Below are 14305 nucleotides of genomic sequence, written 5' to 3'. Positions count from 1 at the left end.
CTTAAACATAAAAATATAAGATAGTTCGTACATGAACATAAAAATATAAAGTTTTTTAGAATAATTCGGCTAGCCCAAAAATTCGTGTTTTATTTCTTTTTTAGAAAAAATTCGTATACGGACTGTTTTATTCGAATTTTTAATAATTCGCGAATTAACTAACCGGGTCTCTTAAAAGTATGAGCCTGAAGAAACCCCAATTCAGAAAGTTCAAATGTGAATAATTGTGCATGAAATAATTATAAAAGAATAAATAGTCCCTCTTCAAATAATATTAATATTATGGAAGGGTAAAATAATTGATATAGTCCGGCTTTAAATAATATTAATATTATAAAAAATAAAATACTTGATTTATATATTAGCAGATGGAATAGCCCACTTCAATAATATTATAAAAGGGTAAAATAATTGATATATATTAGCAGATCCAGATATAATAAGTTTAAGTTTTTAGATTAAATAGATTTTACTAGATATGTCACACACATGGGCTCATAAGTGCCTCAGAGTTTTTTTTTTTTTTTTTTTTAAGAGATTGGTAACATGCTACCCGTTGGAAATGTGAATCAAATAGGATTCGAACTTGGGTCTTTCGGGTACCAACCACCAAACCTTTTGCCACTTGTTCTAGAGATGGTCAGTGTGCCCGAGAGTTATTGAAGTGGCGCATGTTATTAATTAAATTAAACATTGCTCTAAAACAAGAAGGTCATCTGAGTAAAATGTTGATATAATTATTATTAATGTTATTATTATTTTGAATCAGTAAGTTGATATGAACTTTATCTTCTAAACTGGAAAACAGTAAATTTTCGAAAATAAGTTCTCGGCTTTTTGGATTTGTCGCACGTTAACACGATATCAACACTTCAGTATTAATACCGACTGTTCTTAGAGCAAGTGGCAAAGGGCTTGGTGGCCCGAGACCCAAGTTCGAATCCTAGTTGATTCACATTTCCAGCTAAGTTTATTTCTAAATGAAATAAACGAAACGGATAGCGTGCTAACTATCTCTCTCAAAAAAAAAAAAAAAAAAACACTTCAGTATTAATACCAAATCTTGATGTGTGATTTTTCAAAACTCGGTAGACATGCAGAAGTGAAATGCAATCCCCACTCGGATCAAGACATAACTTTTACCAAAAATTTATTGTGATTTTTTTTGTTCAAGTAACATATACGTGTAATGAAAAATTTTTTCTTTTCCAATTAAGCAAGCCGGATAGTCATGTTTAGGGTTTAGGGTTTAGGGTTCGAATTAACTAGCTGACACTATTAAAAGTATAAGGCTGCACACTCTGCATTGTATTCTATATATCATGAATACTTCTATAAGCCGCGTATTTGTGTCCATGTTGGACATCGACACAGATTCATTATACAGTCCATTAAAATATATTTTATTTTTAATTTTTTTATGCATTTATAATGTAAGACATATTTTGGGTTTTTGATATATGCATACAAATTTTTTTGAACAATATAAATAAATTATATATAGTGGAGAATTTTTTTTTCTTAAAATATATGAATAATCAATAAAAATTTTATTATTATTATTTTTGTATGCAAAATGCATTTTAGCAAAACTACCATTTTATATATAATAAATAGAGTCCAGTTATTATCCTCTTAGGAGGACAAAAGCCTACGTTCTCTTAAGTCGTTTTAGATAAAAGAAATTCTGGATTGATGATCAGAACTGTTAAAGTAGCTTTAGAGTAATTATAACGTTTAGAAACTAAATTTTATAAATTTAAAAATTCGTTATCATGTTGATTGAAGAATCGAAAAATGAACGGTCAAAAAACGAATAACCTTGTGAAAATAGATGTTAGATTTTTTCAATTCATAATCGGAGTTTTTTTTTGAGAAATAGGTAGCACGCTACCCGCTTCGTTTATTTCATTTAGAAATAAACTTAGCTAGAAATGTGAATCAACTAGGATTCGAACTTGGGACCTCGGGTACCAACCACCCAGCTCTTTGCCACTTGCTCTAGGGACGGTCGGTAATAGTGTAAAAAATTATCAAACGTTGTCTAAATAGTGTAAAAAATTTTCTGTCAAAAATTCAAACTGTTTGGATTGTTCTGCACCGTTAAACAAGCAAACAGTTCATATAGGCCGTAAAAAACTATCGATTTTGTGATCATTTGATCACTACATTAATAATTTTTAAAATTCATAAATTTAGTTTCTAGACACCTTAAATATTCTAAGTCAACTTTAACAGTTCCGATCATCGATTCGAAATTACTATTATGACCTCCGTCCTCCTAAAAGTATATTAATTAAATTCATAGTAAATATATATTATTATATTAATAATATTATATTTTATTAGCAGTATACATACCGTGTAGGGATGCAAATGGATCTGAATTGGTGAAGCTCCCGCCTGATCCGTGCCAAATAGAGTGGTAAGTGGGAATAAAAAATATAGAAAAATATAACATGTCCCGAATTCGTCCCGATCCGCCAAATAAATGGAGCAGGAGGCAGAAGACCCTTTTCTTTCTTCGATCCGTTCTAATCAGTCAAAAATTCGTCAAAAATTCACTCCTGTCCTGATCCGCCTCGAATGGGACAGTAAGTGGGAGCAAAAAGAAGAAAAAAAAAAAATCGTCCTAAATCCACTTTGCCCCAACAAGAAATGAAGCGGGAGGTGGGGAAACCCTCCCGCTCCCGGATCCGCCTCGTTTGTATTTCTATTGTCGTGTTTGTGTTCTAATTTTTTAAAAGTTGTTGAATTATCGTATCTGAATTATATCGTGTTCCATGTTTGTGTCCACATTCGTGGGGTCTAGATTGTACTTGTCCTAAACAATATGGGACCCTCTTAGTGCAATGGAATCTGCTGATTCGGGAGCCTATCCATAGATGCACCACCATTCATGTGTAATTATTCAAATTACAACATCAACCACTAGAATTCGTTTTTATGGGAGTGTGAACTAATTACTAGACCAAAATCAAGCTTTAAAAAGGATCATAATTACAAGATCTATACTCTTGATCATAATTACAAGACTCCTATCATCATTTTTTAAAAAATATTTATTTTCCTCCGTTCATTTTTTGTATCCGCTCGATGGATAAGCAAACAATATCGAAAATGTATGAAATTCGATTTCTAAACACTTCAAGTGGTATAGATCATGTTCAACGGTGCCAATCGTCAATTTGAAGGCTCCATCATCGAAAACAAATGAGAGGCAACGGTGCTCATTTGCTATCGATAGTATTCTAGTACAACTATATATATAATTAAATGTATCTAAATTACAAAGGTTAATAATTTAAATATGTTTACTGAATTAAAATTTGAAATCTCTATTAAATGTTTTAAGTATGTGGTATATGTTCTTATATGTATCTGGTATAAAGAATGCTTAATAGAGTGCATTTATAATTCCATAAAAAAGAGGAGAAATTTTTACTTGCACCTAATGTATACTAATATTTCATACACCACAAAATTATATTAAATGATTGATAGAATATCTTATAATTAGTATTAAAGATTTTTATGATGCGATGGAATTGCCAAATTATATATCTTATAAATTTTAAAATATATTAACCAAAAAAAGAGGCTTTGTGTATATGATATTTTAATAGACCGGATGCATGCAATATTGTCAAAGTAGAAGACTAGAAGAGGGAGAGGAAAGAGAACACGTGTTGCTCCGAGGGCTTCTGATGTGACCCAACTGTAAAATTAATATATCTATAGATAATTATTAAAATTTTAAGATAAAAAAATTAGAACTAAATAAAAAAAATCATAAAATAGTGTTATGTACATTACAATAAATAACTTTTATATAAATATTTTCTTAATTTTGAATAGTTTTATTATTTTAACAATTTTATTTATAAGTTAATCAAATTTAATACTTTTGAAAACTGTTCTATAAATAACTTTTTTAATTAAAAAGTTAAAATTGGAGAACTTATTTCAAATTGCCGAAAAGGCAAAGATGTCTTTACCTTATTAAAATTGATTCGAAAATTTTTTTTTTCTTACATGTATATAATATATAGTAACATTTTATACACCACAACTTATATTAAATAATAAATATTTTGATATCAAAATTTAATTAAACATATGTGACCTAAAAGTTAATAATTTAAATTCTATTTAATGAATTAGATTTTAAAATAAAAAATAATGAAAAAAAGAGTCGAAAAATTAAAAAAATACAAATAAAATAATTTAAGATGAAACAATAGCTACTACAGTTAAAATTTAAGAACTATTTTTTTTAAAAAAAAAAACTATAAGAAGAATTATATTTATAGCAGCAGTAAGAATTAAGAATTAAAATATCATATGTCTCATAATTTGAATCGGAAATTGCAACTAATTAACATTTAAGATCTAAAATATTGTATCCCTTTTTGAATATTTCAGAAGATTATGAATGTAAAATTTATAAAATTATAACTATAGTATTGAAGTTTAATATTAAAACCAAATAGATCATTTTGAATCGATTATTTTACTTTTCAATATTTTCGTTTTATTATTTAATTTTTTAATTTATTTGATTTGAGTCGATCAACGATATTTTGACTTTAAATTTTGAATACCTCATTTATACATTCAGTTAATATATTTCATACAATTATCGTAATTTTAAATTTATTAAAGTAAGTAATTAAATTAAAGTCTATTAATTTATTTTTTAATTTTTATTGTACAACTTATTTTTAAGTGATAAATGTTATAAAATTAAAATTTATATTTAATATATGTAATTTTAGTTATATAAAAAGTTATGTATAGAAAATTATAGATTATATAATTAAAATTTTAGGAAAGAACAAGAGGAATGAGTTGGAAAAAAAATGCCTCACTGCCGAGAGAGAGAGAGAGAGAGAGAGAGAGAGAGAGAGAGAGAGGGAAAAAAAAATATATCCCACCCGAGCCACCCAAACTGCACCCTCACCCTCACCCTCACCCTCACCCGCTTGCCCTTGCCCGCGCCCGTGCCCGTTCGCGCCCCGCACGCGTGCGCCTGCGCCCGCCCGCGCCGCGCCTGCCCGCGCTGCCACATGGATCCCTCTGAGAACTCAACTTTTAATATATCTATAGATTACTCACATTATAACATCTACCACTAGAATTCATTTTATGGGAGTGTGAACTAATTACTAGACCAAAATCAAGCTTTAAAAAGGAGTAATTAAGTGATACCCACAAAAAAAAAGAAAAAAAAGAGAGCATATTTTCTACCCCATTCACTATCAATTACAATTCCAGTGATGGAAGATCATAAGAGAATCACTTCATGAAAGAAGAGTCCCCATTACACCCAACACAAATGATTATAAGCATTAATTGATAATGGGGCTCACCACATCTTTCCTCTCAAATCCCCTACAAACTTAGCTTTAATCCGAACCGCCCTTCGCCGCCGCTAAGCTTGCGATTGAGATTAGTGGACTAAAGAGAGGATCAAGTCGTTTTCGTCCCTAGGACCACAAAGAAAAACAACACACATGATGACTTGTTAAGCTCATGCAATTAAAACTTAGTTTGCATCACTAAGTCGATCTTGATCGCGACCGCCACATCCCCGATCAGTCCTTATCTGATGCTACAGGAGGAATTACTTGAAATGGACTGCGATTATGTCGTCGAACCGACATCGTAAAGTAGAAATCATGCAAAGTTCTATGCCATTGGTCGATCGGAAAGTTACATAAAGTTTTTTTAGAGCAATGATGAAGATAACAAAATAAGTATCTAATGTTATCTTGTTAGGCTAGGGATCTTAAGATGTCACTATCTATGTGATTGCTCTAATAATATAATTAGAGCAGCATATCAACCACTAATTCTATGTAACCCAAACTAAGAAGAGTACGAAGAAATTAAATTGGTAATTACACATGAAATAAACCTTAGTGCATGGGTCCGAATCTTTTCTCCAATAGAAATAGTATTGTAAAAGATTACGCGGATCGAACAATGGCTATGGTTGGCTAAGAGTATCATTTACTCCCTTTTTTTCTTTTCTTTTTTTTTTTCTTTTTTTGAAGGTTAAGCATCATTTACTATCTTTTAACTAGTTTTTACTTAGCCCGCAAGATGATGATCAATTGGACGAAGGTAGGATTTTTTTTGTTTTTTTTTTTTTCAGGGAAGTAAAAAGGATTAGAAATATCTATGCAGAGATGAAGGAACTGGTCTTGAAATGACAAAATATGGCATATGAAATTGGTCAAATGCGTGGAGCCAACTTTTTATTCATCCATGATATGCTCCATAATTTTTTCTTGCTACCTTTCATAAAGGCAAAAAAAGTGGAGCCTCTCTCTCTCTCTCTCTCTCTCTCTCTCTCTCTACATGTCAATGATGTCAAAAAAAAGTTTAGAATTTAATTTTTAAATATTCTAAGTGGTTTAACTAGATTATACTTAATGGAATCGATCAACTGTGGATTTGAAAACTCTACTATGAAAAATAAATTTAAATAAACTTGTATGCTATCAATAATATTCTGGACTCTCTCTCTCTCTCTATATATATATATGAATGTGGTCGGAATACTATCAATAGTAAATAAAGTGTGTTTGCTATTAACTTTTTATTCCTTGGATATCTATGGTGGAATAGTATTTATCCAAGAGTCACAAGTTAATATTATAATAGTATACACTATTCACTTTCTATCAATAGTATACCAAATGAACTCTCTCTCTCTCTCTCTATATATATACATATAATAAAGGCTACTATACTGGAATAGCTCTAATATATATATACAATGAGGCTACTATACTATCTATTGTACCGAAGCTCCATACTATAGTTTAGTTTTCGATCTTAGAGTATACAAATTAACGATCCACACTATCAAATATGATTTAGGCTATATGAAGTTTTTTAGTAATACAATTTTAATTTTTTCAACATCGATCATTTACTTAGTAAATAAATCATATCAAAATGAATGGTGAAAATTGAACAATCCTTAAAATTTGAGAATAAAACTTTTGAATTTAAGATCAAGAATGCTAACCTTGATCTAGATAGTTTAAACTATTTTTAATAAAAATTTGAATAAATTTACATTATTTTATACCGTTAAACTACAAATTCACCGTAGTAGCAATTAAAATTTGACAAGTTTGAAATGGTTTGATCATAACGTAAACTATTTCAAAAAAGTATAAAATTTTATTTCTAGAAACTTTAAATATCCTAAATCAGTTTTAATGGTATGGATCGTTGATTGGAACATCCTAAAATCGAAAATAAGATTATAGTACCGGAGGCCTGGTATATAGATAGTATAGGAGCCTTGCTATCTATATATGTATACATATAACATTTTCTTTTAAAAACTTTAAAACAAACCACTGAACACGCACAAAGGGAAAAAGGAAAAAGAAGTTTGGAAATTTACAATGTTCAAATTGCAAATACTATTGTACAAGAATTACCACAAGAGACTATTATTACTCATAATACTTCATGAGTATTTTGAATGTTCAGCAAGAAAAAACAAAGAGAGAGAGAGAGAGAGAGAGAGAGAGAGAGAGAGAATAGAGAAAACACATGCATTGTTTTACAATTTCTAACAATTCCAGATAAGAAAATCACCAAATTCAGAAATTAGTTCTTTTGTCCATTAAACAACTACAGATATTGTTGCTGTGATCTGTTCTTCGACTTGATCGATCCTTAATATTAACTATTGAAATCCACTGTTAGGAGCTATCAAATAATGGTAGGAAATGATCTCCCTGGTTTTGAGCTTCTCCCTCACAATCATTTACTGGAAAAATCGGTGTCTCCGACGAAGCCATTTCATTGAATTGCGATGAAAGCAAACTATCCAACACCTTCCAATCAATAATTTGCCCTTGTGAATCAATTCTTCTATTTCCGCTCTCTCCGATGCCGCTCGAAATATTGCCGTCGAAGAACTCCTTAGTGGATAAGCTATTCGACAGGCTCGGACTGTCCAGCTGTGGGATCTCAATGACTTGATTAAGGAGCATTTGCTTTGATTCAATCTCTTCATTGGAAACCATGTGTTGTTGATGGAAGCTGCTTCCTGGGTATGAATCCATTAAGTGAGTAGGAGTACTAGAGAAGTTCGCGAGCGCGTCGGGTCTTATTCGGTCGTTTATGTTGTTGTAGTATGTGGAATTGAAGTTGTTGTAGTATGGCCTTTGGTTCGGAGTCGGCTTCTGGAATGCGCGGCATACGACCCAGCCCTCTTCCTGCATTTTTTTTTCAAATATTAATTGCACATGCAAAAATATTTCAGTTGATGTGAAAATAGAACTTAATTTCTAATTTTCTGTTGTAGATGAGAGTACATTTTATATGAAAGTTTTTAACTTTTTCTTTTGTAAATTATATTCTAGCTAGTGTGATATGTATAGCATATCACAAATGTGAAGAATTGGAGTATTTCTTTTCATCGGTCACTACAACATTGAAAAGTTTGTGTTTGTAAAATCTTTTATTCTTTTAGTTCATTCGAACAAACATTTGAGGACTTTGTTGTGAAGAATCGACAATGTCATGAGTTTGTAAATTCTCAAACAATATGTATTTTCTTAAGATCGATCATGCTTTTGTTGAGGCAATAGCATCGATCCGTTAAATGGCGATTCAAGCAATTAAGTGACAAATTTAACCTTTTTCTCAAACTATATATAAAAGAAGCTGTTAATAAACTTGCCTGAGGAGGTCCATGCTCGGTTGTTTGAAGGCGATACTCGTGCATGATCCAGTCACTTTTCCTCCCGTTCGGAGCTCGTCCCTTGTAGAACACAAGGGTCTTTCTCATTCCTATGATTCTAGACTTCGAAAGAACCGGCTTGTCTCTCCCCGTTGCCTTCCAAAATCCAGCACTAGTGGCTCTGTTCGTGCGCGTACCACTCGGATACTTTCGATCTTTATAGCTAAAGAAGTACCATTCGGTTTGTTCTTCGTGACCGTATTTGCATCTTTCTACACATGTGGAGAAAAACAGAAATTGATATTGGTCACATTTAACACTTAAGTTACATCTAAAAATTAATTTTTTCAATATTGTGAGCAAAATTTTGTACCTTGTAGATCCCACGGCTCTATTCGGTAGAGATCGACATCGCGAATGACCTCTAGATCGAACTTTTGCGAAGCGACCTTCCTCGCGAGATAATAACCGACTAGCTCTTCCTCGGTTGGGTGGAATCTGAACCCTGGTGGAACACAAGACTCAACCTCCATTGCCAAATGATCTCCTAAAAATCATAAGCTTTTTAAGTCACATAGTAAGAGAGAGAGAGAGAGAGAGAGAGAGAGAGAGAGAGAGAGAGAGAGAGAGAGAGAGAGAGATGAAGTGGGAGCCATGAAACACTTTTAAGTTCCACATCAAAAGATCTTAGCTAGATATCTAGACAAAAGCATCTTTTGTTTTGAGCACTATCATGACAAATAAAACCCTAATTAAGACGTAATTAGTGCACCATATGTACAAGTGCAAGTATACTAAAAAAAAAACCCTAACCAACAGTGACAAGCCTTGTACATCATCATTTAGAATACATACATACATAAAATTTTTAATATTATTTCTTTTCATGGTACTGACACATTGTGAAAGCCACTTGTATCAAGTAGACGAAAAGATTGACTAGTAAGGTTGAAGCTTGAATAGCTATGTTTCTTTGAGTGCACTTCAGGGTTGGGGTGCCTTTCACAATCCACCACCACCACCCTACACACACCTAAAGGAGATCATCATAACACTGGAGGGCACAAACAATGGTGGATGTTAACTTTGCGGCACCAATTTGCGGCACTCGTTTTGTCGAAGAACGGATCAATATATATAATTCTTCTACCTTTTTTATTTTGTAACAAAATATGTATACAATTAGGACAGGAATAGATAATTACTAAAAGTGCTAAAACAAAACAAAAAATCGTCGATGGAAAGATGACCAAAAAAGAAAAGGAAAAAGAATTGTTGCATGCATGCTTTTCCTATACGTATTGCTCTACATCCGAACAATAAACATAGTCCAATATACATATATACTGGGGGAATTAGAATCATGTAAGTTATGTACCAAAAGAATATTAGTTAATGGAAGCATTAAGGATTAGCACTTAATTGCCATGGGGGGAATGCAAGAGTGCTTACCGTAAAACTAACTTTAGAAGGGTAGAGAGAGAGAGAGAGAGAGGTGAAAATGGTTGGTGTAGGAGTTGTTTAGTACTTGGTGAGAATTAATAATATGTGAGTAGGGGAGCAAGAGGCTTTATATATAAGTGGTAAGGGAATAGAAGGATATTAATTATACATAAGTGATTGTTATTTATAGGGGGAGAGAGAGAGAGAGAGAGAGAGAGAGAGAGAGAGAGAGAGAGAGAGAAGGATGGTTAGTAGTCATCAAGTGCGCGTGGGGTGGGCAAAGAGATAAGTGAAAGGGCACGAGAGAGAGAGAGAGAGAGAGAGAGAGAGAGTTACCCCAAAGGCCAATATGATAAAAAAAAGAGTTAAGAATAATCTTAACATTTCTGCCCACATAGAGATTAGATAAATTATACAACATTAAAGTAAGAGAACTTAGGACAGACTCTAATACCATATTATCTAAAATCACTACAACAAAAACGGTGTATAGCGACACTTTTAAATGTAGGTACATGTCAAAAAAGTGCTGCTAGCTAAAATTACCGACACTTTTAAAAAGTGTTGCTATATGTGGGGTCGCTAGGTATATAGTGACAGTTAAAGAGTGTCGCTATAACCTAAAAGAGTGCTGCTAATTTACCAACACTTATTTAAGCATTTAGCAACCGCCGAAACTCTATCTCGTTGGCTGCGGTGGCGGAGGAGGACGACAGGAAAGGCTCTTCGTCTAGAATTTCAGTAGATTGAGTGAATAGAAAAGAAAAGATGGTAATTTATTTTTCTTTTTGTTTTTCTTTTTTGTTTGTAATCGGGCCAAATGGACTGGGTGTGGTGGGTTGAGTAGAGTACTCTTTTATTTTTGATTGGATTGGGCTTTATATTTAGGCATTAGTAGATGTTTTTTAAATTTTAGCATAAATGGGATACTTACTCAAAAGTGTCCCAAATATGTGTCCCTATAACCTAATTCTGTTGTAATGAATATCAATTTAAAAAAAATTACCTTGGAATAATCTCATCAGAAATAGCGAGCCAGAGAGAGAGCTATTAAAGAGGAAAAAGAAAGAAAGTGAGAGAGAGAGAGAGAGCGCCTCAGAGAGAGCTAGACTAGAGACAGACTAGGATTGTTGACAGAATCTTGCAAAATAATAGTAAACATTACATAAAAAAAATTCTTACTATGTCTAATAAAAAAGGTTTAGAATAATTAAGTTCTGATACTATATTATTCAAAGATCAATATGATAGAAAGCAATCTAGCTAGCTAAATATACTCTTATCGAAGAGCACGAACTAAGTGAAAGTCCTAGAGAGAGAAAAAGAGGCTAGAGAGGTTTAGAGAATCCTACATAACCATGACGAAGATTATTTATGTAAAACTCGTCGTGTCCAACTAAGAAGATTTAGAATCGATTTTGATACTATTATCCAAAAAATCTTTCTAATAGGAAACAACCTAGCTAGAAATAATCTTATTGGAGAAAGAGAGCGAGAGAGATTTGAACGGTTTAGATAATCCTATACGAGCATAGCAAAAAATTACATATATAAATCTTGCCATGTCCAACTAAGAGGATTCAGAATAAATTCTGATGCTGTATTACCCAAAAAATCTATCTAATTGGAAACAGCTAGTCTAACTAGAATTAATCTTATCGGAGAGTGGGAGCCAGAGAGAGAGAGAGCCATCGAAAGAAATTTGTACGGTTCAGAAAATCTCGCATGAGCATGACAAAGATTACGCATATAAATCTCGCAGTGTTAAGCTAAGAGAATTTAGAATAGCTTTTGATATTATATTATTCAAAAAATTTATTTGATAGAAATTAATTTAGCTAGAAATGATCTTATCGGAGAGAGAGAGAGATTTGGACGGTTTAGAGAAAGGTAAGGAGTGAGTCCTGAGGGCACTACCACCACCTCCCCTCCTATCGCAGCCTGCCCTTTTCTTGCCATGCCGTTATATTGCGGTGGAAGACTTTTAGCCACGTCGTACTTTAGAATGAACGCTAGGTTTCTGGAGCCTGCTCTATTTTATTTATGCATATTCATGCGGAACCAATCAAAACTGGCCACTTGTTGCTCTCCCACTGGTCCCACGTGAGAGGACCCACACGGTATCTTGAATAATACAACCAATCACTTTTGTGCTTACATCCATTATTTTCCAGTGTAAGCTGTCCTGTGGGGCCAACACACTTTGTGGGCTCCATATTATTATTATTATTATTTTTTTTGATATATATATATATATATATATATATATATATATATATATATATATATTCAACCTGGTATGCTTCCGAAAGCACGGCTTCCAAGTTATTTTCGATTTTCAGGCTTTCGAATCCACGATCGGCTCCGTTAGACTTGATCTAGAGTATTTGAAGTATTTAGAAAATAAATTTTATAATTTTTCGATATCATTTGCCTAGTAATCGAAGTGGCTCAAAATCAACGACTAAAAATAAAAATCTTACAAAATATGATGATATGACATTAAAATTTTATATCAAAATTATTGATCTTGTTTTATATGGTATAAAAAATTTTCTATCAAAATTTCATGTGATTTGGATATTTCTACACCGTTAAACTTGCAAACGGCTCACCACGGCCATTAAAATTATTGATTTTGAACCCTTCGATCACTGGACAAATGATATCGAAAAATCACAAAATTTATTTTCTAGGTACTTTAAATACTCTAAATCAACTCTAACAGAGCCGATCATCGATTCGAAAATCCAAACATCGAAAACAACTTGGAAGCACGGCGGGCTCCGTGCTTCCAGAAGCATACCAGGCCACTCTCTCTCTCTCTCTCTCTCTCTATATATATATATATATATCAAAAGAGAAAAAAGAGAGAGCAGGCATGTAGATAAAAAAAAAATAAAAAAAAAGAGAGCAGGTATGTAGATAATTAGAGGGATTTAAATAAGAAAATTATCTCTCTGCATCAAAATTAATAATTTAATGGGAGTGGCATTTTCTCAAATATTTAAGCCTTTCAATTAAGAAATCAATTGTTCTATATCTTTTTTTATTTTTTGGAGGGAAAGAGCACTGTATGTTCCTTTTGTATATATATATATATATATATATATATATATATATATACACACACACAATAAGTTATCATTGGATATCTTATTCCAACATCTTGACGTTTACGCAGCTAGCGTAAATGAAGCAAATCTTTTTGAAGTTCACCAACTACAAAGGGAAGTAAGAAATTGAAGAAACATACAGTTGTGATCATTATAGAAAAGAGAGAACAACCTGAAAGTGCCGACAACAACCATGGAGACTGTTTCGAACTGCTGCGTCTATCGAACCACCATGCTTGGGGGAGATCGGTTCGCGTCATCATTATTGCTTGATCTGCACCAATCAAAATCACTTTTAATGAATTCGATAAGAAACGGTGCGAGCCATGTGAATTAGGGTCCGTTTAGTATCGAGGCTCATTCAACACTACCAAATAAAGTTGGAAGAAAAGTATACAGAAATATGCTCTTTTTTTTTTTAAAATTTTTCCGGTGGGAGTTCATTGCAGCAAAGAAACAAGACATAGGAAAAAAAATATAAATATATTGATTAATCATCCAAAATTTGTTTTAAATCAATATCACAGAAAAAAAGAAAAGCTAATAAAACTCCCTGAGGCTTGTGTACATGTAGCAGTCCCTAACTTCTACGTCATTTATTGAATATAAAATATAAAAGTACTGATGTTCTCAGATAGCTTAAGTTTTTCACTCTCCTACTGCGACGAAATTTAATACCATCAGGCTATAACCAACATTAAGTTTCTTCTACTTGGCTCTTCATTGGCGCTTTGGAATTAAAAAAAAAAAAATCTGGAAAAAAAAGTAAACCCTAAGATTGGTGTCACCCATGATTAGAGAAAGTACGTGGATGTAATTCAAAAAGATTTANATATATATTTTTTTTTTATTATTTTATATAAAAAAATACTACTTGTACACTTCAAATGAGATATATATCTTATACCTCAACATTCAAAGGTTGAAACTATGCCTAGGAATTTGTTGTAGCATAAAAAATAAAGTTGTGATAATTAAGACTTGATCTTTGGATGAAGATACGCAAGATTTACACCTATTTTGGAGT

General features: G+C 32.3%; 1 protein-coding gene across 2 annotated transcripts; it reads right to left on the bottom strand.

Moving 5' to 3' along the window:
- Positions 7570 to 10302, bottom strand: LOC109710767 (NAC domain-containing protein 30-like). 2 transcript variants are annotated; one of them, XM_020233516.1, is made up of 4 exons: positions 10172 to 10302; positions 9093 to 9266; positions 8720 to 8991; positions 7570 to 8252 (listed from the first exon to the last, which is right to left on the bottom strand). In XM_020233516.1, exons 2-4 carry the CDS (start codon positions 9250 to 9252, stop codon positions 7734 to 7736), a joined length of 951 nt encoding a protein of 316 aa, XP_020089105.1. In that variant the 5' UTR covers positions 9253 to 9266; positions 10172 to 10302; the 3' UTR covers positions 7570 to 7733. The 2 variants fall into 2 exon arrangements, with proteins under 2 accessions (XP_020089105.1, XP_020089106.1); XM_020233517.1 differs by lacking the exon at positions 10172 to 10302 and having other exon boundaries at positions 9093 to 9432.

Source organism: Ananas comosus, linkage group 5, assembly GCF_001540865.1.
Source record: "Ananas comosus cultivar F153 linkage group 5, ASM154086v1, whole genome shotgun sequence".
Classification (NCBI taxonomy): domain Eukaryota; kingdom Viridiplantae; phylum Streptophyta; class Magnoliopsida; order Poales; family Bromeliaceae; genus Ananas; species Ananas comosus.
This window is presented reverse-complemented; position numbering and strand designations above follow the sequence as displayed.

What these genes read in the sequence shown, in the direction of transcription:
- LOC109710767 (XM_020233516.1), bottom strand. Translation starts at nt 9,252, where the DNA reads ATGGAGGTTGAGTCTTGTGTTCCACCAGGGTTCAGATTCCACCCAACC. An exon ending in AGAGCCGTGGGATCTACAAG is followed by an intron (nt 8,992 to 9,092) that starts GTACAAAATTTT and finishes CCACATGTGTAG; the next exon opens with AAAGATGCAAATACGGTCAC. An exon ending in CCGAGCATGGACCTCCTCAG is followed by an intron (nt 8,253 to 8,719) that starts GCAAGTTTATTA and finishes AAAAAAATGCAG; the next exon opens with GAAGAGGGCTGGGTCGTATG.